This window comes from Lycium barbarum, chromosome 9 (genome assembly GCF_019175385.1).
Source record: "Lycium barbarum isolate Lr01 chromosome 9, ASM1917538v2, whole genome shotgun sequence".
Lineage (NCBI taxonomy): Eukaryota > Viridiplantae > Streptophyta > Magnoliopsida > Solanales > Solanaceae > Lycium > Lycium barbarum.
The window spans coordinates 112,333,074-112,355,482 of record NC_083345.1 but is presented as its reverse complement, the minus strand read 5'-3'; the positions used below and the strand labels follow the sequence as shown (position 1 = coordinate 112,355,482).

At 36.4% G+C, this 22,409-nt stretch overlaps 2 protein-coding genes across 5 annotated transcripts; both read right to left on the bottom strand.

Annotated features, from left to right (window-relative positions):
• Positions 1-224: 224 nt before the first annotated feature.
• Positions 225-6,664, bottom strand: LOC132609444 (uncharacterized). 2 transcript variants are annotated; one of them, XR_009570834.1, is made up of 6 exons: positions 6,457-6,664; positions 6,057-6,152; positions 2,881-3,006; positions 2,015-2,198; positions 1,876-1,915; positions 225-540 (listed from the first exon to the last, which is right to left on the bottom strand). XR_009570834.1 is itself a non-coding variant. In XM_060323420.1 (5 exons), the coding sequence occupies exons 1-5, from the start codon at positions 6,610-6,612 to the stop codon at positions 470-472; spliced, it is 489 nt and encodes a 162-aa protein (XP_060179403.1). In that variant the 5' UTR covers positions 6,613-6,664; the 3' UTR covers positions 225-469. The 2 variants fall into 2 exon arrangements, 1 of the variants encoding a protein (XP_060179403.1); XM_060323420.1 differs by lacking the exon at positions 2,015-2,198.
• Positions 6,665-8,597: 1,933 nt separating this feature from the next.
• Positions 8,598-22,140, bottom strand: LOC132609443 (probable monogalactosyldiacylglycerol synthase, chloroplastic). Of its 3 annotated transcripts, XM_060323417.1 has the most exons (9): positions 21,377-22,140; positions 19,909-20,081; positions 17,684-17,845; positions 17,467-17,608; positions 13,323-13,547; positions 12,344-12,406; positions 12,189-12,263; positions 12,063-12,111; positions 8,804-9,056 (listed from the first exon to the last, which is right to left on the bottom strand). In XM_060323417.1, exons 1-9 carry the CDS (start codon positions 21,890-21,892, stop codon positions 8,971-8,973), a joined length of 1,491 nt encoding a protein of 496 aa, XP_060179400.1. In that variant the 5' UTR covers positions 21,893-22,140; the 3' UTR covers positions 8,804-8,970. The 3 variants fall into 3 exon arrangements, with proteins under 3 accessions (XP_060179399.1, XP_060179401.1, XP_060179400.1); XM_060323416.1 differs by lacking the exon at positions 12,063-12,111 and having other exon boundaries at positions 8,598-9,056; positions 21,377-22,136; XM_060323418.1 differs by lacking the exons at positions 12,063-12,111; positions 21,377-22,140 and adding an exon at positions 20,778-20,934 and having other exon boundaries at positions 8,598-9,056.
• Positions 22,141-22,409: the final 269 nt, after the last annotated feature.

Here is a 22,409-nt window from a genome sequence, read left to right as displayed (position 1 = left end):
TAATAAACCCCCTTGATTTGAAATCAATGGCTAGAAATGAGGTGGATGCAATTTTGATCCCCTGCTTTTAATTGACATCAACCTGTGTTTGTCTGACTCTAGTTGGTGCACAGATCAAAACTCGGGGGAGTTTGGGTCCGTCCCTCTCCAACTTAATTACCACACTTTGTCCGCAATAGGGCTCAAAAGCCACCTACCATGCCAATTTTAAAATGAAAGTGCCATTTTAGAAAGGAGTGTCACCTTGCTCGAACAATTCTATCATCTATTACAATCTTTTACCTTCTTGTGACAGAAAGAAAGTTACTTCATATTACTAATTCCTGCCTGAAGTAGCAAGAAAGGACATCTATGTAAGATTAAAGAACTACTAACAGATACAAGAATGATCCAAGAAACCAATTGCAAAATCAGACAAATGCTAGGTCCCACATCAAGCATCTTCCCAATTCAAAGGTTGAATGACTTCTTAGTTGTCATGGACAATTGCTGAAAACAGCATCTGGTTGATATCTTCGCCTGATTCAGGGCTCTCATCCTCTGCATAATGGATAAGTTAGTGAGGAAAAAGTACATAATCATTTCAAGAACATACCTACTTAAACGAATGACATTGATCAGAGTAAAATCACATAAAAAAAAAACTGAAAGTACAAACTTATTTAAAACATGAGTTTTTTGAGTATCAGCAAAAGCGAACCAACTTCTCTTCCAGGGGTGGGAAGCTCCAAACCATCTGGTTCACTTAAGGAGAGTCTTTTCTATGATCAGGTCCGAATCTTGTGAGCGAAATTATGTCTTAATCCTAAACTATTGCCGTTGCCTGTATAAATCAACTATATCTATATAGCTTTATTTGGACCCATTTTATTCCACTACTTGTAAATGATGGTCGTTTAAGACAAATCGAGATTCTCTGAAACTAAATATTCTCTAGGTCTTACACTTAGCCTTACCAACTAAGTTTTGATTTCCACTAGTCTGTATTTTGCATATATGGATCTTGAATTCATGAGTTGTAGGGAGGGATTTATGTCAAACACAAACAGAGACTAAAGCAAGTGTTGGATTCAAAGTTTTGTTTCCACTTTGAACTATTCTTAACTAATAGCCTGTTTGGCCAAGCTTCTAGGAAGCCAAAAGTGTTTATTTTAAAAAGTTGAGGTGTTTGGCCAAGCTTCTATGAAGCCAAAAGTGCTTATTTTAGAAAGTTGAGGTGTTTCGCCAAGCTTTTACGAAAAAAATAAGTGCTTTCGAGTAGTAGCTGAAGCTTTCAGAAGCTAAAAAAGTAACTTTTCCCCGAAACACTTTTGGAAGATTGGCCATGCACAAAGTAATTCTCTAATATTGGCAAAAGTATTTTTTTCAAATTGATTAGCCAAACACAAACTGCTACTCTCCAAAAGTATTTTTGTCAAATTGCATTTTTGACAAAAAAACACTTTTGAAAATAAGTAGATTTTGGAAGTTTGGCCGAACAAGCTATAAGTCTGCACTCATACTAAGTTGTCACATTGCCCCTGTTTATTAATATAAGCAATCCATTTTAGATGCCCAAAATGCTCCCAAGGACTGATCACAGCTAGTCCAAAATTGACAAGTCCAGGAGCAAAAGCCTTTAAAAAGAAGATTTAAAGAACCATCAATTACTGAGGTTCGTCAATTTGCTAGTGAGACAAAAAAAGAGCTGCTTATAAGTTCCAAAATGGTAAAAACACTTGTTGGGCACAGTCACAAAGAATCAGCAGACACGTATTTACTTACCCCAAATATTTCCCTTTCATCTACATGTTTTCTTTACATAAGATCTACGACAGTCAAAGTGTTTAAAACTTTGGACATATAAGTTATAAAACTGCCATTATGATACTAAACCTGTTCTTGATCTGAGTTGAGTTGTCCATTCATCAATGACCTGCATATCATGAATAAAGAAAAGTTGAGAGAGAGAGAGATCCGAAACACCGAGAAAGGAGGTAGGGGAGGAAAAAACTATAGCAGGGCAAATAGCTACCACAGCAAGCACTTAAATGCCATGGAAACTAAATCAGGAATCTTTGCCCTTCAGATTAGATTTTGGTTGCTTGCCGGCAAATGGTGCAAATCTTTAGACACCATTTGGAAATTTTTGCAACCTTGCCACAGTCAAGATGAAGTCAATGCAGTAATTTCCCCCCTATCACAAAGCGGAGTAAAACCTAGGAATTGATAGATAAAGAAGGATGTGAGATGAAATTCATTTTTCATCTGAGAACCTCACAAGTAGGGGTGTCAAATGGGCAGGTTGGATGAATTTGAGCGGGTCAAAATGGGCTAAGTTAATAAATGAGTATTGACCCGCCCAAAAGTTACTTGGGCTGAAATGGGCTAAAAGCGGGTCATAACCCAACCCACCCAATTCTTATTAAGTTCTAATTGCTTTGTTTGTTCTTTTATAAGAAAAATTAGTAATAAAACTATATTATTCTTTATTATGGCTATACATAACATATCAAATAAAAAAATGTCTTTTTACAAAATATTTTGACAAGATTACTCATGGGTGGCCATATATTAGCCCAATTTTTAATGGGCTGAGCTAATAAATGGTCGGGTCAATGACCAGCCCACACTTGGGCAGGTTTTGTGGTGTTGGTGGGGGGGGGGGGGGGGGGGGGGTCATGTTTTCATAGGCTAAATTTGCCACCCCTACTTACAAGGACATCTCTTGGAGCAAATTTATAATAAATTATACACACTGATTACAAGTTTACAACTCAAACATGCAATCTTTACAGATATAATGGTTAAGGTTGGGTGGGAGAGGAATGGCTTAACACTCAACCATATATTTAGGAAGAACAACTACCCTTATAGGATGATGCTGCAAATTCAAGTTACCTGATTGAAACTAGCATATGATGGATCATCAGAATCACTGATGACAGGAACACCTGCAGATAATTGCAACCTTTGCAGCAACGACCTGTTCCCAACTAAGGTTGCCCGAGCTTTATCAATCAAATCCTGTTTTTAGTGCAACCAGCACAAACATTTTTAAATCCAGCACAGCACAGTAAAGCAACATATATAATAAAAAAAAAAGGTGATTGGACAGCTCTTTGCTACTAATAATCAGAAAGTATTGGTCCCAACCATAGCAACTTGTAAAGTACAGAAAAGCTATAGATGAACAGTATATACAGACTCTGAAAAGGTAGAGGATAAACTAAATTCATAGGTGCAAACAAAAATAAGTATACTTCTTACTTTTGAACTGCATTTCTTTCGCTTTTTCATAGATTCCATCATTAAGGCACTCAACTTCTGCGTTAAGACTTGTCATGTGAAGATTGTTTGATGTAGACTAAAGTATCAGATACTAAATGCTACAGATTCAGCGGTAAGATTTCCACTACATAGTTAACACGGCCTTCATTTCTTTGGAGGACTAAACTTGCATCATATGAACTCTTCAGTCAGTTTGTAAAAGTTTTGTGAATTTGTTTCTCCCTGAATATCCTTACGCTTTCTCATTGTCCCACACTACAAGATTGAAAACTGGACCGTGACAGAGTTCAAGTACGGATTCGAAGTGTTATTACTTATTACAAGATTATACAGTTTCCAACATCATAACCCGGAAGTTCAAGCAATAACACATACAAATTTTGACTTTTTTACAGGCAATAGAAAATCATTGGATGAAGAACTGAACAGCAATCAGTTTCTCTTTTTACCATGTTGGTAGCCAGATTCCAGTTTTTCACAAGGAACTCAAGAACTCGAAATTTTTTCCGCAAGTTGATTCGAGCTAGAAAGTCATCCAATTTTTTTTTTCCTAAAGAACCATTAAAAAGCTTTAGATACTTTGAAGAACAGGGGAGAAAGAGAAAGAAATCCAGTCTAATGGTGGACAAGAAAAGAAGAGGACTATAACAAATTTGGAGATGCAGTATTTTCTTGTTTTATCCAAAAAAAAATAACGTTCTCCTTATTTCCATCTCATCACCAATCTATGTTATCCTAATTCTTTACATCAAAAAAGGACAATTATTCTATGTTAGACGGGCTCGTTATGGGCGTATATTTGACAAGTATCCGGTACAGTTACACTCAAATTGTCTAATAATAGCAAGGAATATCCTTCATTCTGTTAACCCTCAGGGGTTGGCCTGGTGGTAATTGGCTTGAGCCTTGGGGCCTTTCAAGGTCTCAAGTTCGAAACCCACTGGGTGCAAACAATTTCTGAGGGCCATCGGACTGGGGTAAAACCCTGAATTACCCGTGGTGCACTTGCGGGAAACTCCTTGCCGAGGGCCTGTGCACCCCCGGGATTAGTCGGGGCTCAAAGAGACCCGGACACCCGGTGCTTAATCAAAAAAATATCCTTCATTCTGTTAAACAAGAGAGATTGAACTTTGCTGTTCTTTTGCTAATTTTTGGTTTAGACCCCTAGGACATGAATATGTCAAGGAAACTAAGGTTCCATGTAACATAGTCTCAACAAATTTGTCTCGACTCTTGAGGCTTCCTCTTTTTCCTTTTCCTCGGTTAGCATGATTATTGAAATTTCACACTGGAGTTTGTTTAATCACTAATATACCGTATTCTCTGGTTATTTATCACAAATTATTTTAATACCAAAATATAATTCTTTCTTTTGAACGTAATCAACTGAAATATTTCTTCCTTCTGGCTTTACCAATAACTATAAAAAAATCTAAGCCAACATAAAATGCATCTAGCTAAAACTTTACATATTACGACAATGCTTTGTTCCACATTTATATGGCATGATTCAAGCAACCTGGTTCATTTTTTCCTACATTTCCGTATTAAATTTTATCTAATTTGCAAGAAATTCAAACAATGTTAAGGTTCCAAAACAAAAAAAAGAAAAATGCACTCACAGATTAGTCTACATACATATGTTTATTCTTTTTTAAACTAGTATACATACATTTAAAAAAAATGGTAGCCCGATGCACAAAGCATCTTGCGTTAGCAGGGTCTATGTTAATGTTAATTTGTCTTGATACACAAATTATTGAGTATTGAAATAAAACGGATCCAAATAGAGTAGACGGATATAGATTCGGGCTTTTTTCATTTTTGGCCCGTTGGCCGAAATTAATTACAGGCGCTAACCAAAATACAGAAAATAAATACACTAATTATGTATATTGTATGTATATTTATGTATACCATAGTATATTACATGTATATTTACACTTAACATACAAAACCTTATACATTTGCTGGCTATTATTTTTTTGAGCGGTCCAAAAATGTAATTATCATTCAGTTGACCCCAACTAGCTTGGGATTGAGGGGAAGTTAGTTGTAATCTACTCCCTCCTTACCAAAATAAGTGTTAGTTGTAATCTACTCCCTCCTTACCAAAATAAGTGTTGCTTTAGCAAAAACAAATTGTCCCAAAATAAGTGTCGGTTTAGTAATTCAAGAGGAATTGTTTCGAACTATACCCTTATATTAATAACCTGTTTGGCCAAGCTTATTTTTCTCTAAAAGTGCTTTTTTTTTAATAAGTGTTTTTAAAAAAAAAAAAATGAGGTGTTTGACCAAGCTTTTGGGAGAAAATAAGTGTTTTTGGGGAGTAGCAAAAACAGTTTTTCAGAAGCTAAAAAAATAGTTTTTGCCCAAAAGCACTTTGAGAAAAATACACTTAGAGCCCGTTTGGATTGGGTTATTGGCTGGCCAGCTTAAAGCCATTTTGTGCTTAAAATAAGCCCCAAAAAATAATTGGGCCCGTTTGGCTTAGCTTATCTAAGTCGCTTATAAGCTGCTTTTTTTAAGCCCATCCAAACATGTTTTTAGAAGCACTTTTTAAAAACTTGGCCAAACACAAACCGCTTTTTGCCAAAAAAAAAAAAGCATTTTTTTAAAATAAGCTGATTTTAGAAACTTGGCCAAACAGGTTATAATAGTGCTCATTTTTCAAGAAACATATAGCAGTAACTTAGTAAACTATACCTTATATTTATTTGTTTGGATTAATGAGCGTGAAATGAGCTAAAATGACACTTATTTTGGGACGAAGGGAGTAACAATACCTGTTTAGCAGCAAGCAACTCACGGCATTGCTCCTTCAAGCTACACATTTCATCCTCAACTTTCTTGATCCTCGAAACTAGCTTCATCGGGTTAACCTGCAACCCAACATAAAAATATTACGCCACGTAGCCCAACATACAATATTATACAAAAGCATTATACATAACGTATCAACGTTGTCTAAAACGTGTTTATACACAAATATGGACTAAACCACGTAACAAACTCAAAATATGGGCTACTTGGCGTAAATATTTTCTCCTAGCAGACATAGATCCTAATTTTCCCAAGGTTTTTTTTTTTTTTTTTTTTTTTTGGAAAAATTGAAAAAATCCAGAAAAAAAAAAAACTGAAATGGGTTAACAAAAAAGATTTAAGGGGGTTGAGTTAATTACAAACATTATCAGGGTAGACTTGTTGAAATTCCTTTTCCAGCTTGTTTTGAACTATGTTTAGGTCATGGTTAGCTTTAGTAAAAAGGTTTAATAGACCATCAACTGATTGATGTTGTTCCTTCTCTAAATGATGATAATGACTTAGATTACGATGACCCATTTAGCCCTTTCTAGTGATTTGTTTGGAAATTGTAGAAATGAAGAATTCTTGGACTTACAGTTTAACTTGAGAGTAGAGGGTTTTTTGAATTATTGGGGAGGGAATTGTCAAATGAGTTCTTGAACTATTGGAGTATTGTGGAATGATCCCTTAAGTTGTGGGTAGGTATATTTTCTTTCCTAAAGTATTACCTTAAATACTTAATATGACCCTTTAAATTTGTAAAAGTTGAAAACATTTTTGGTTTATCTGATAGAACTCCCAAATGGATCCATTTAAAACTAACTAAAATAACATTTGTTACTCCTTCAAAAAAGACAAAATTATTATTCAAGTTTTGTTAAAAAAAAAAAGACATTACGTTCCGCGTCTTCCGATTGTCCGACAAGTCATCTACTTAAAAGGACTCTCCCTGCAGTCCGCCCTTTCTTGAATTATTTGGTAATGCAATACTTGTTGAATACAAAGAACAAAATTCATTTCGACTCAATTGTAGTTCTCAATCATTTCGTGACATCGGGCGTGGCCCAAGCTAAATCACGAACATGATGGAGATCTTCTTGTGCAATTCTATTGTTACCCTATTGGAAGTTGATTTCATTACTAATATCCACTTCTTTTTTTCAAAATTTTCAGTGTTCTCTTGTTTGAACTATTTAGTTTTTGCGTCTCTAGTGCTAAAATTAGAGAAGAAGATCTCTATTTGGATGTTTTTATTCTAATCACATGAAAAACATATGACATTTCCATAAATTTGAATAACACGTTTTGATATCTCGTAAGTTGGAAAAAAGTGCTACTATAATTTTTCCAAACTGAAAGGACCATATATGCTCAAGATAATACAATAAGGATGGGAAAAGACATACAATCAAACTTTAAGGGAACATTTGAATGGCAGGGAGACCTTTGGTAAATGTAAGACAGACTACTAAACGAAGGCTTTACGTTTAGAAAAGTACTCATTTGTGTGGCCCATAGTGAGTTTAGCATATAAGAAAATATGTACGAAAGATAATTAGTTCACTCGCTGTTTTTCTTTTTTTTTTTTTTTTTGGTTTCCACGCGAGGGATAGAGCGCTCCCTTACAAAGGTGACTGCATATCAGAACTCAAACTCGACATATCTGGTTAATGATAAAGAGTATTTATCACTCTACCATAACCTTTATTCGTTTACTTGTTGCTTCAAGTAAAGCAAAACGATGCACTGTACAATTGAATTTTGCTTTTGAGCTTTGAACATAATTTCTTTTTGTATTTACAGACCTAAATCACATCAAAAGTTTTGCTGCTTAAATGTAGTTTTCGTAATTTGACAAAAGCTTTTTTCAGTTTTAGAACTCAATATATTTTCCTGAAGCACCATTTTCGTCAGCATAAACTTTACATATTCGGAGGAGTATATAAGACTTGGCCAATTTTATTTTGCTTCAACATTTTAGATACCAAACACTTAAAATCTTACTTTTATCACTGTCTCAATATGTTCTGAAAGTTGACACTAGCTAAGAGTCTATCTTGCACGCCATGTTGCCAAAATAAAGTTTTACTTTACTCCCCGGGGAACTTTTATTTTTGTAACAATCGAGAAATTTTTTAAGGCTAACTCGCACATGATTTGAAACACGGTGGATAATGAACCATCCGTCTACCATTCTCAACTAAATTATTAGACTTTGTCTGCGGCAAAGTTCAAACTCATAACGTGCCCTTAAAAGATTAAAGTCATCTTATCTTTACTACTACCTGGTAGACAGCTCTTAACAATGCTTTGAATAGCAATCTTTTGTACCACATTCAATAGAGTTGATGGGAAAGCTTAATAGAGTGACCAAGTTAAGCTCTTAGATTAAGCGAGTGTCCAACCAATCGCGACAAGCAGCCCTGCACCAAGCAAGTCGTAGTCCCAGCTTTTTCTCCTTCTATTGAGTTGGATTGCAAATAGGAAAAGAAAAGAGAAAAAGTTTTTAAAAAAAACCCATGGATCAGAGAAAAATATCTTATATTAAAATGAATTTGACCACAAAAATTTGGTTCTTGGTTTCTCTGAATGTTTACCAGGGCAATAGTACATTCTACTGAGAATTCAAGCCAAAATTGAGTTGAATAATAATCATTATTTTTAATAATTGTGTCCGAGCCAGCTTGCGCACACCTCGATTATTCTACTGGGTGTCTGCTACCTCCCAAGAAACCAACGTAATTAATTTAAGCAGGACAATACTGGGGTACAAAATTTTTCTGTCTGACCAATTCATGCATGTCATGGACTATCTTAAACACAGCATCTGGCTTTGCTAGCCTTAGAGCATTTTGGGACATGATTCTGAGTTCATCTTGTCTGGTACCAAACCACTCACCAACTATTTTGGCTATCTCTTTCGGTGACCTTGAGAATTTCCCACATCCGTTCTCGACAACATATGGCACATTTCCAGCTTCCTGTAGTAGATAAAACATATAAGGATAGGAAATTAGAGGTTGAACGACCCCAAAGTTATGCATAACAGGAAACATCGCATTGACAACAGAAATGAACCTAGATATAAGAGGATATATTGAAACTTAATTGTTCCATGTTTGGTTGTAGTAAACTTATATTCTGCTTCTAGGATGATGAAGACATCAATGAAAGGCATGAGAAGCATTCAAAAGCAGTATGCGAAAAGGTTAAAATGAAATACTTATTGCAGGCTTGAAACCATTAGGGGTCGTTTGGTTGAAGGTTAGGAGGTGATTTATTCATTTATTAAAACCTGTATAATTTGTACTATGTTTGGTAGCATTTTTTTTGCTATGCATAAAATTCAACACACTAAATACGGTGTTTGGTTAGCAATTTAGAATCCCGCATAACTAATACTAATGTATAAGTTATGAGAGAATCTATGTATTATTTTATGTAGGATAGAAGATAGAATAACTAATACATGAATAACCAAACCCTAGATAACTTAACCCTGATTAACTAATGCTTGCATTACTCTAACCAGCAACCAAATGACCCCTTAAAGTTTGGAAGCTTGAACAGGTCCCATTAGAAATTTTAGCATGATATCCCCCAACCCCACCGCCGAGGAAAAGAAAGGAGGGTATAAAGAGAGAGAGAGAGAACACTCTTTCATGTTACTTCTTGGCTAACAAATCTATCCCATCTGCTACCAGGAAAGAATGACGCAGAACAACTAAAGTGCAACTTTGGAAATGACTCTCGGAAATGAGAAGTCAAAAAGTGAAGACAACATTCCAATGAAGTAGATAGTTCACTATACTCCCAATACAGGAAGTACCAAGTAAGAACAAAAACTAACTATGCTTCTACCCCAGATTAGTTTAGAAGGAGTAAGAGCATATGTGAAACTGGAATTGCAATCCTCTTAAAGTTCTTCCTCATCAACGATGGTCTATCATATCTAAGAGACGAATCATGGTTCTTCATGCAGTAAGCTCTTACATATTTAACAGACGTCTTAGTAGTAGTGGTACTTACGTCACTTCTCACATTTGAAAGACTGCAGTTTTCTGTAAAATCAATTCGCTATATACCCTCTAGAGCCATATTTTCTGCCTAACACAAATCCCCGCTTTCTAAAACTAGCAGCCCATACACCAGATACCATTGAGGAAAAACCTTCAACTATAATGTGTCAGCATGGAGGCAAATGATCTTTTGAACTTACTTCATGATAACTAGAGTCCTTTATTACCATTTTAAGCTTTCAGAAAAGAGCCCTTGGCATTCTTTAGTTAGCCTTCTTCTTAGGATGCACCGTACGATATTAGTTCCTTAGATGGAGAAAAGCTGAACTCGCAAAGGGCACAACCTCGGTGGCTTAATCTAGATAGAGATGTAAACACAGCCGGCTAAACCGGTCTGGTCTAGGCCTAAATACCGGGCTTGGACTGATTCCAATGTTGTCTCTGGCTAGAGAGCCAGACCCATGTACCCCTAAAAAAACTAAACATTTCAAAAAAATTAGTTGGAAAAATACGAATTGAATATACCAAGATGAAATCAACAAACTTTCTGAAAGTTGAAGATTTCATAGAAGAGTTTGGAAGTTAGTTGAAAAAAAATAAAAATTAGTATTTTTGTAGTATTTTATGAGATCATAAAATAATCACGAAATTTCTTCAGAATCGTCAATGTTAATGATATTTGGTGTTTGAATTTGATTCTTTTTGTAATCACTTCCTTTGTTGAATTTAATAATATTTTGAGGTTTTCTCCTTCAATTTTACGAATATTCCTCTATGAAGGTAATATTTTTCCAAGTCACAATTACAAAAGATTTTAGAAAAAACAAGGGGAAAAGGCATAAAAACACCCCAAAACATGTCCCGGATTACCCCAAATTTGGGACAAGTTTGAGGGTGTTTTTATGCCTTTACAAAACAAAAAACAAAAAAGAAAAAACTAAATACCAAGCCGTTCGGACCCACCAGGGAACAGTCCAGCAGGCTAGTGGTCTTGGGCTTGGGCCAGTACCAACATTTCAAAAAATTTAACCAGCCACGACAGGACATGGTACACCTGCAGCTTAACGAGGACATGACCCTAGATAGGAGGATATGGAGGTTGAGGATTAGGGTAGAAGGTTAGCAAGTAGTCGAGCGTTGTCTAGTTTCCCTTATCAGTATTATTAATATTTCTCTCCTACTATCTTATTCTTCGATTTTATTATTACCTGTTGTTTTCTTTGCTTCGGTTATCGTATTATTTGTTGTTGCTACTATCCTCATCTTCACTATTTTCGGCATGGCTTCTCCCAACTGTATTTCCTTTCCATACTTGATTTTGTTGTGTTTTACTTGAGCCGAGGGTCTATCGAAAACAACCTCTCTACCTTCACAAGGTAGGGATAGCACGGGAGTACACCACCCTCCTCAACCCCACTTGCGGGATTACACTGGGTATGTTGTTGTTGTTGTATGACCGGCATAGTTAAGTTGAGATGCAGCCCAGGAGGAATAGGCCGGTATGGGCCTGTCTTAACGGGCTGGTATTGGGTGAGTTAGGCTCAATTGTCAGGTTTAGTAAAGAATAACTAAAGGACTCATTAATGTCAATGCTCTGAAACGTCATGAAATATCATTCTTTACATCAATCTGTCCAACTCCACGGAGGATTTCAAATACAGGCGAAACTGTCAAACCTAGGATAACTTCTTAAGGCACTTTCTTCATGGCAAAGATCGAAAAACACAAATTTCCAACTTCGCCGAATTTATTGACCTTCAAGAAACTTACACAAGATTTTGTTGAAACAAAGAACAAAAAGTTCAAAACATGTCATTCTTTCCATTTGCTGAACTTTCACTTCCCAGCATAAATTTCGGATGGCAGTATTATTGAATTAGTAATCTGAAGCAAATTACACATAGAAGCAGCTACTTTTTTTTTTTTTTTAATGGTATACATTTCAAATGGAAAATTTGAGAGAGGTACCACAATCAGCAGTTTCTTCTCCCTTGGATGACACAAGTGTTAGGATTTTCTGATTGAGTGCAAGACAAAATAAAAAAAAGAACTCCGAGAAAAAGAACCAAATAACATTGTGAATACTCGATATACCTGTCCAGCAATGTAACCATTAAGAATTATAGGCAGTCCACGAATCATGGCTTCCGCAATAGTCCCTGGTCCAGCCTACAGACAACCACAATAATCAGAGTAGTATTCTTTTTCAGTTTGTTTTAGTGAAGACAGCTAGAAAGAAAGTGACAAACCTTAGTAATAATGCAATCACAAGCTCCCATGCATTCCTCCATTTTAGTGACAAACCCCTTTACCTGAAACGTGACATAGATACCCTAAGGACACGCATAAATGTTTGAACATGTAAACCTTTAGTCAAAGATATACTACATACATTGGCAATTTGGTATTATATGTGAGTCACACTGACATGTACAGTAAATCTGCGACTCACATATAGCAAAATGTTACTCTAAATGGATTAAAAGGAAAACCACGGTGCTTAAAAGGTATGAAAACTTAAACAAAATTCCCCAAGTTAAAACATAAACGGACAATTACCGACATCCGTGTCTTTAGGAGCTATTTTGGCCATGACAATTATTCACTTTTTTCTGGAATAATTTTTCACTTTATTTCAAAATCAGTGGTTGGTTATAAAATTTCCAAATCCAACTTGGAGTTGGATTTCAAATTTGGAAAAGTGCTCAAAACCTGCTGTTAATTCCAGCTTCATAAAATCCAAATAAACTGCTCCCTTCTTTCCTTTGCAAAAGTATAACCAAACATAACTCCATTTCAACTCCAACTTCATCAATTCCAAATAAAGTGAAATATATTTGGAATCTATGGCCAAACGCCTACTAAGTATCCATAACCAGCTTGTCTGTGGTCATTATTATTTGAGTAAAACTTGACAAGGATGGCATACAAATGATCTAGAAATATAATCATAGAAGTTCATGATACATGGTAATCTTAGTACACCAGTCAAATGAGAAAGATGTAAAAGAAATTCGGGCGAAGATGGAGGTCTGATATCAACAATAGAATGGTGTGATTATGGGATGCCAAACTTACCACACCAATCAAAATGAAAGGAAAAAATAAAAAGGTCTAACAATTGAGTGTTTCCTAAGAGATACTCAACAATATCAGAGAACTTCCAGATAATACACTAAAGAAATTAGTGTGAAAATGTAAGGCTGGCAAAGTTTCAGTGACTAATACTTGAACAGGAACTTTCCACTGCACTGAAGTCAATCTGTTGAAAAGCTTCTTATTGCGCCCACATATTACTAGGACCTGACCGATTGGCTCCCCGATAGTTTCATCATAGAGTGCATCTCCAAGTGCTCGAGCAGTAGCCTCTATTGGGCCCATTCCTTCCCCACCACCCATCAGTAGTACTGCTGGGAGATGATCCTCCATTCCAAGTTCCTTCCTCAGTTCAACCTAGAAGTGGATTAGAGAACAGTCTAAAAAGCACTGATAATATGAGAGATGGTGCAAAGAATATGAGAAAATATACGGACCCAACAGTAAGCTAAACATTCAGTCACAAGTGAATTTGAGAAATTTTTTTACTGAGCACCGGAGAGAATTCTATTTACAGGTCCTAGATCTTTTAGTAAATCACAAGTCCTTATTATATTTGGTCGCTCTACCACAATGCATCAGCAGATCCCCGTGTACATTATCCAACATGGAGGATTAAGATCTTGTCACAGTTACACAGTATAAGAAACAAAGCAGAGGTCTTTGCAATCTGAAAGTTCTTCCCACAGAAGGACAGAAAATTTTTACCACAGATAAGAAGGGAAATATTCTAGTTAAATTTAAAAACAACAGAATACTCTATACTCTATCTTTCTTGAAGTCTAATTGATCCTGGACAAAAATGCTTAATATTGATCTTTCTTGAAGTCTAAATGATCCTGGACCCCTAGAAGGGGGTTTGGGGTCAGAAAGGTTTGCAGTGCAGGAATGGGAGAGGTAATGCTTGATAATTATTTTACCATTGAGATTTACCATAATTATGCTCCTGTTTGGTCAAGCTTCCAAAATCTGCTTATTTTGAAAAGTGCTTTGGTCAAAAGTACTTCTAAAAAAAGTATATCCATTAATTTGTGCTTGTGTCAAGGTTCCAAAAGCGCTTCCGGGAAAAAGATAACGTTTTTTAGCTTATGAAAAACAACTTCTGCTACTATTCAAAAGCACTTATTTTGTGCCTTAAAGCATGGCTGAACATCTCAACTCTCTAAAATAAACACTTTTGGCTTCTCAAAAGCTTGGCCAAACAGGCTATAAGTTTATCAATTATGAAAGATGTGATGCATCTATAGCTGCTTCTTCATATCACATTTCAATATGTACTCATGCAATACTTAGCAGCTGGGTGGTGCTTAACAATCCTTGTGAATTACTGAGCAGTTGGAACAGATCTAACACGACCAAAAGCCAAACAAAATGGTGGGATACATTCCTGCATGCCCTCTGGTATGCTGGTGGACAATATGAACTATGAAGAGATCAAAATGACTTGTGTTTTGCTATTTTATTTAAGAAGAATATGTAGATGATGCTGAATCAGTTTTAGATCTTACAAGTGCCCTAAAGGGATAAGATAGGGATACACTGAAATTCTGGATTTGGCTACTGATGTACATACTTTTGCAGCACTTTATTAGTGCTTTTTTAGTGTATTTATTGCCTTCTCAAAAAAACAAATGTTTCCTGCAATAGAATGCTGTCTGTTCTTTTTCTGTCAAGGTAACATACTGTATTAATAAATCATCAGCGTAAAGTGCTGGAATCCAAAAATTTACAGCTTTGAATCTACATCCAAAAGAGTAAAAACAAGACTATCTCTAAATCCTATTTCATCTTACAAGGATCCTAGGATGTCTACTATAGAAACAGGGTCATCTATATACTCTGAACTACACCAATAACAAAAACTTATAATGCAATTCATTTTAATCTTTTGCCAGGAGCTGCTATTGCCTTCAAAACATCTAGAATTTCTCTCCTTCCATATGGTCCACCAAATTACTGCTGGGACAATTCTCCATCTGTCTTTGTTTGTGCAGCCACCTCTCTCAGTATTCCAGCTTAATAGAGCCTCTCCGGTTCTTTCAGGCATAGTCCACCTGATACCCCTGAAACTGGTGAAGAGATTCCATAACTGACTAACCACTTTACAATGAAGAAACAGATGGTTAATTGTCTCTGCCTTTCGCTCACAAAAAAAAAAAATCTTGAACACATATGTATGCCCCTCTTCATGAGATTCTCCTGGGTAGGAACAGCTTCTTTCACTACCAGCCAAGTGAAAACAGTCACTTTGTAAGGGATTTTGACTTTCCAGATAACCTTCCAAGGCAAAAAACCGATCTGAGATCCCATCTGATTCATGTCCTTATAAGCAGAACTTACTGTAAATATACCTTTGCTGTGACATTTCCATCTCAAAGTATCTTCTCCTTCTTGCAGCCCTTTACATTGATCTAAAGTGCCATAAAAATTAGCCAATCTTTCAATCTCCCAGTCTTGCACCAACCTTCTATATGTCAAATTCCATCCTTGATTAGACCATACTTCATGTAGAGTGGCCTCCTGTTGTTGATTCAAAATGTAGATATCAGGGAACAATTGTTTAAGACTACCATTCCCTAACTAATTGTCTTCCCAGAACAAAATCCTCCTGCCATCTCTCACATTAAAACTAGTTCTTTCCAAATTTCTTATTGATCTCCACAAACTAGTGCCATATGTGGTGTTAACTTCTTTTGTCTTCCAGAATCCTTCCTTTTCATATTTAGCTTGAATCACGGTGCCCCATAGAGTTTGATCTTCCTTAGGAAGTCTCCAAAGTCATTTCATCAGGAGACTTCTGTTCTGCTTCCTCAGATTTCTGATTCCTAACCCTCCAAGTTTCTTGGCCAGAATTAAGGTTGCACATTTGATTAAATGGTAGCCTTTTGTGTCCTTGTTTCCTTGCCACAAAAAATTCCTCCTAAAAGCATCAATTCTTGCCTCCACATTGACTGGAAGTGGGAATAGAGACATCAGATAACTAGGTAAGGCATCTAACACAGAATTAATCAATACCAATCTCCCACCCAGAGATAAATAATTCTGCAATCTGTTCTCTCACTCCTCTATCATGTATAGTGTGGCTTGTAGAGGAAAATAGCACAAGAACTACTTAAAGACGACTGAACAATAGCATAGTGGAAATGAGAGGTTGGAGGTCCGAGTTACCAAGGAAGCAAAGTGATAACCGGCCACTGTTTAGGCAGGGCGTAGTGGGGAAGGGAATGGTGTTTACCATATCAAAAGGAGCAAATCCTTGCAGCCTACATGATCTCTCTTAATCTGGAGGAATGTTCACACTTGTACTCTGGATATATCTATACACTCTATAGTGTCAATATTGCTTATTGGCATCTTAAAATTCACCTATGAGATGGCAATGTTCCATTCATACTCTTACACTCACTACAATTAGCAAGATGCTGCAAAATGCCAGAGTTTTGTTCTGCAGCACTGAAACATGAAAGAATAGATCTGTTGGAGTCCCATATCAGCCCAACAACCCCTCCTCCCTCCCCCCCGCACGGCTAGGACTGGACATCCAAAGCGTGGACGGTATAAGATGGGTGGCAAAAATCATATGAATAATGAATTGGCATGGGCGTGGCTTTGATACCATGTTAAGATATGACATTTAGGCTTAATTCAACCCCGAAAGCTAGCTCAAGAGGTGAGGATTGCCCAAGCCATTTAAAGAGACCACTTCAACAACCACCACCGCCAACCCCCCTACTAACGCCCAGGGCTGGACATCGGGAGTGTGGACAATTTTTAATATGGGGCCCAACATCGGGTAACAAGAATTGGGATGACTCATGCTCTAATACCATGTTAAAGAAATGAACCTTGGGCTAAACTCAACCCTAAAAGCTAGGGGTTGAGTTAGGCCCAAATGTCATATCTTTACATGGTATCAGAGCAGGCAGAGGTTCTGCGTTATCTCACCACCACCCATTATCAAAAAGAATTTTCACGTGTTTAACCCATGAAAAAAGAATCAGGCCCGCATATGAGGGTGGCGTGTTGAGAATATAATTAAGTAAATAAAAGTGTGCTCATTCTAATAGCTTAAGCTTTTTGATGAGATGGTCACACACTTCAACAAGATCAAATTGGGAAGTGATGGGAATAATGAGCCAATTCTTAATGCAAATAAACACCTATGCGTTGTGTTTAATAAAACATAAAAACAAGGACATGATACAGAAGTAAGATTGTGGGGCTCCCTATTTCCATGCACCCTGGGCAAGGAGAAGTAGAGAGGAATTATACCTACCTTGGGAGGAACTGGCTTCACAAATGAAGGTCGTACAGGAAGCCCATAAACTTTTATTTGATCTAGCTTGAGACCAGCTTTCAGTGCTCGTTTTGATACCTCTTCTGATGGACAGTAGCACCTAGTAACAAGTTTGTGAAACCTAAATATGCAATTGCAAAACAATATTAGTACAAGGATCAAAATAACAGAATTGTTGAACAACTATAAAATATACCATGTAGGATGGCAAGTGCTTAAATCTGTTATAACAGTGGTAAATATGATCTTCTTCAAGAGACCCTTGGACCTCAAAATGCGAAGAGGAACATGCTGCATTAGAGGATGTACGCTGATAATAATATCAGGTTGATATTTCATTAAACCTTTAGCAATCTCACTGCACAAAGTAGGAGAGAAGGCTTGTTAAACAACTGAAGCTGCTACAAGGGAAAATAAAAATTAGTCAGCTGTAAGCTGAACGGAGATAGATATATATATATATATATATAGATCTTCAACCAATCAATGTTTATACTAAAGACATGGAAGGGAAACATTTTTTTCATAAAAAATTAAGACAACAGAATGTCATAAGTTCATAATATTAAGAGATGAATCAAAAGAAACGATTAACTGAGAAATAGGGGAAACATGAGTAGAAAACTGATAGTATCATACCACGATTTTGTTACAAATTTATCCATTGTTCCAGTAGTTATAACCTTGAGAAAAGCAATGACTCGTGTTGATTGGTGTAAGGTTACTGTTGACGAAATAACTATTCAATGTGGTAATGGCATTTGGAAGATAGTTCCTTTATAACAGGATAAAAATATAGTTAAATGCTTTTGAGTGTTTAGAGTCAAGATAAGCTGAGATGAGAAAGTTGATCGTCCTAAAACTAGACTGGTTGTCAATTGACACACTCAAATATATGGCTTTGACTACTATGACATAGGCTTAGCCACTTGGACCGACCTTAGGCGGGCACCCCTCCAAAGTCCAAAGTCCAAAGTACAATGGAGGTGATATGTGACCTTGACTATTATGATACTGTATCTCCACTAGGCACTAGCTAAAATTGGATCGCCTTCTATCCTTATTTCTAGGGTAGACATGGTCCACTGGCACCCTCATCAATTTGAATCAAGAATGCTTTTTGTGTGTTAAACTTTCTATCAGAAACCACCAGGGATTGTTGATTAGGAGAAGTCTAGATTAACGTGTAGATTTCGCTCTACATATTGCTTCAAATCTCGTGTTTCACGAGAAAAAAAATACACAGCGATAGATTGTCACTTTATCAAGCTAAAGATTGAGCCATGATGCACTATTACGAGCTTCGTCAATTCAAATGACCTTTTCTTATACTGGTGGCATTCGAACTAACTTGCACGCACCTCAACTATTCCACCTGGTACCTGCTACCTCCAACCAACATATGTACTAGAAACTCTGCCCACCAAAGCTTAGACAAATGGGAAAAATCACCTAGTATTTTTTTTTTTTTAATCTCTGCTGGAATTTGGACCAAGACTCCAAGGTTTGTACCCGCTTCATTGACCACTAGGCCATACCCTTAGGTTCAATTCAAATGCCCATTTAGCAGTTATCCTCAGAAAATCGCTCTGAAGTTCCAAGATCCAATACCCTCACACCAAAGTAGAAGCATACAATATGTACGCTCCATCTTGGGGAGTGTTAAGAATTGTAAAAATTATGGACTTTAAGCCTAACTCAATCCCAAAACTTAGCTCATGAGATGAGAATTAATACCATATAAGGAGATAATTTACATTAATTGATTTAAAAAGGACCATATAAGGTAGATAACTGCTCATCTCCTCAACCAACGTGAGATACTTAACATCCCCTGCACACCAAGGGGGTTGGACATCTCGAGTGCGCTAATATAACATGGGAACCCAACATTAGGTAAACCAAGAAAGATGATGGATCTGACTCTGACACCATGTAAAGAAAAAGGACCTTGGGCCTAATTCTACCCAACAACTAGCTCATCAGGTGAGGATGACCAAAGACCATATAAGGAAATAACAATTAAGGATGAACTCCTGGTAATGGTCCTTGAAAGTTGAAACAAGACCACAGAGGTGGCTTGACATTGAATGATAAGCAGCTGCTCGATACAATAATTTTTCTAAAGCCACACGTGAATATGCATCAATGTTCAAGTTCACATTCTTGATTCAGTTCAATGCTAATCGAAAGGGATGCAGAAAGCAAACACATTAAGCCTGATAGTGATACAAAGCACATCTAGCTCTCAGCACATTTGGAAAAGAGATGCAGATTGCTCGTTGCTGCATAGACTATAACCATATTCTAAAAAGGATACTATACCAAATATTCTTAAAAGAAATAAAGAATACTATATCATCGATGCTAATAGATTAAGGGACTTACATAATCCAACTAAATCAAAGAAGTCATTCTTACCGAGCAATAAAAGCAGATGTAGCAGCAAAATTAGTTTGATGAACTAAACGAGGAGCAGTAGCATAATATGTCATTCTCCACAGAGATCCATGTTTCACTAAGAAGTTGTAACTCCGTGGCAATTGGTTGAAAGGCCAGGGTGTATGTTCCGTCCATAAATCAGTAACAAACACCTGCAATGCTCCCTCTTTAAATGGATATAACAAAATCAACGTTACTCATATCTCTCATTCTTTATCATATAAAATACGCATAAATCGCTACTTATTAGCATACCCCTTGCAACAAGTTCAACCAAATCCAATACTTTCAGTTCAGACCATATATACATATAAATACAAACTTATAACTGATTATACAAACTCCGAACCCACTGGCTCTAAAAGCTGATTTGGATGGCTGTTACATATCGTTTAATAACGTATGGTATTGTATCATACTGTGTACTGTATTGTTTTGGTGAATACAACGTTTGGATAAATTGTATCATTTCTCTTCATTACCTAAGATCACACATCAGCAATCTGAAGGATAAACCTACAATATTATTTAAAAAGTAGGGTACGAGGTAGAGTTATTATAAAGAATAGATAGGGTAAAGGAAAATATATGATTATTAAATAATAAGTAAATGCAAAATAAGGAGAAAAAAGGGTAACGACGCGACCACACACCAAATCTGTTGTTACATAAAATGAGACTTTTCATAGTTACCTTAGTCCTAACGATGGACTTGACGATATACAATAAAGTTTAAGCAACAATCAAAACAAAAATTGTATTTAAAATAACAATACGATACAATACAATAGGTAACAACCATCCAAACAATTAGGTGAGAAGTCAATAGGGGTCTATCAAAACCTGACCTGATATTTATCTCCAAATTCTTCGTTGAAAGCAGCCCTAATAGCTTCAGCAGAAGCTCTATGACCCCCACCAGTATCACTCATCAAAATAAGCACCTTTTTCGGAGGTTCCGATTCAATACCATTAACAAGTATTCCCTCATTCTCCAATACTACACTCCCCTCTTCTCTAACCCCATTTCCCTCTCCACAATGAACCCCACTACCAACTGAGGAAAACCCAAGACGTATTTTCTCACAATGGAATCTAATAGCCTTATTAAATTGAAATAGTGCTCGACTAATACTTGATGAAGCACTCCTACTGCTAATACTCAAACTCAATAAAGATGCAGCTTTTGGCTTACCTGTTACCCTACCTTTTTATGATCACTCTACCCCGTACCCTACATTTTTATATTATATGGTTGATGTGCAGCATTTTATAACGATGGGCAACGATACAATATATCCAAACGTTGTATTCATCAAAACAATAAAGTACAATATAAAACAATACAAATACGATACATTATGAAACTATGTGTAACAACCATCCAAATCGTATATCGTCTAAGCTTATTAGGTGAGAAGTCAAATAGGAGTCAATCAAAACTGACCTGATATTTATCTCCAAATTCTTCATTGAAAGCAGCCCTAATAGCTTCAGCAGAAGCTCTATGACCCCCACCAGTATCACTCATCAAAATAAGCACCTTTTTCGGAGGCTCCGATTCGACACCATTGTTAGGTATTCCCTCATTCTCCAATAAACTCCCTTCTTCCCTAACCCCATTACTCTCTCCACAATGAACCCCAACCCCAACTGAGGCAAACCCAAGAGGTATTTTCTCACAATGAAATCTAATAGCTTTATTAAACTGAAAAAGAGCTCTACTAATACTTGATGAAGCACCTCTACTACTAATACTTAAACTCAATAAAGGTGCAACCTTTGGCTTATTCTTACAATTCTTGGAATCAAAATACAAGTAATTAGACAACAAAGTTGAATATGCATCTAAAGTAAAGTTACTCTTACTATTACTAACTCCATTAAACACAAAAGAACCTGTTTGAGATACAAAACCAAAAGGGTTAGTAGGTTCTTGAGTTACAGAAGTGTGCTGCATCATTTTTTTCTGTTCAAAAAAAAGTCAAAATCAGTGGATAATCCAAAAGGGTATTTCCATATAACAAAAAAGATTGGATTTTTTTTTTCTTTTTTGGGCATTAAAGAGAGAAAAAAAAAGGTGTCACTAAATGAAAAAAAGCCAAGCCAAGTATGGTGAAGAGAGAGAGAGTGTGTATGAGAGCCACAAGGAGAGGATTTAGTGGGAAAGATGTACTAATATGCTGAGGAATCTCTTTCTTTGATTTGAACTGCTCACATGACAAATGCAAATGCTAACATAAACTACAAACCAAGGACTAAGGGCCTGTTTGGTTGGTTGCTAAAGTCACGTGGGTATTGGTAATGCAGGAACTTATGTAGGGTTCTCTTGTACTTTGATTATGGCACTCTCTGTTTTAAAATGTTTGTCTTACTTTTGTTTTTAGTCTGTTTTAAAAAAAAAAAAAACTTTTTTAGCAATTCTTTAATTTCAACTTTTCACGTGACATGTTTAAGACCTCACGATTAAGGGATATTTT

What these genes read in the sequence shown, in the direction of transcription:
- LOC132609444 (XM_060323420.1), bottom strand. Translation starts at nt 6,612, where the DNA reads ATGGGTCATCGTAATCTAAGTCATTATCATCATTTAGAGAAGGAACAA. An exon ending in AGTTGCTTGCTGCTAAACAG is followed by an intron (nt 3,007 to 6,056) that starts GTATTGTTACTC and finishes CACTAAAAACAG; the next exon opens with GATTTGATTGATAAAGCTCG. An exon ending in CATATGCTAGTTTCAATCAG is followed by an intron (nt 1,916 to 2,880) that starts GTAACTTGAATT and finishes CATGATATGCAG; the next exon opens with GTCATTGATGAATGGACAAC.
- LOC132609443 (XM_060323416.1), bottom strand. Translation starts at nt 21,892, where the DNA reads ATGATGCAGCACACTTCTGTAACTCAAGAACCTACTAACCCTTTTGGT. An exon ending in ACATCTGCTTTTATTGCTCG is followed by an intron (nt 17,846 to 19,908) that starts GTAAGAATGACT and finishes TACTTTGTGCAG; the next exon opens with TGAGATTGCTAAAGGTTTAA. An exon ending in AGCACTTGCCATCCTACATG is followed by an intron (nt 17,609 to 17,683) that starts GTATATTTTATA and finishes TTGCATATTTAG; the next exon opens with GTTTCACAAACTTGTTACTA.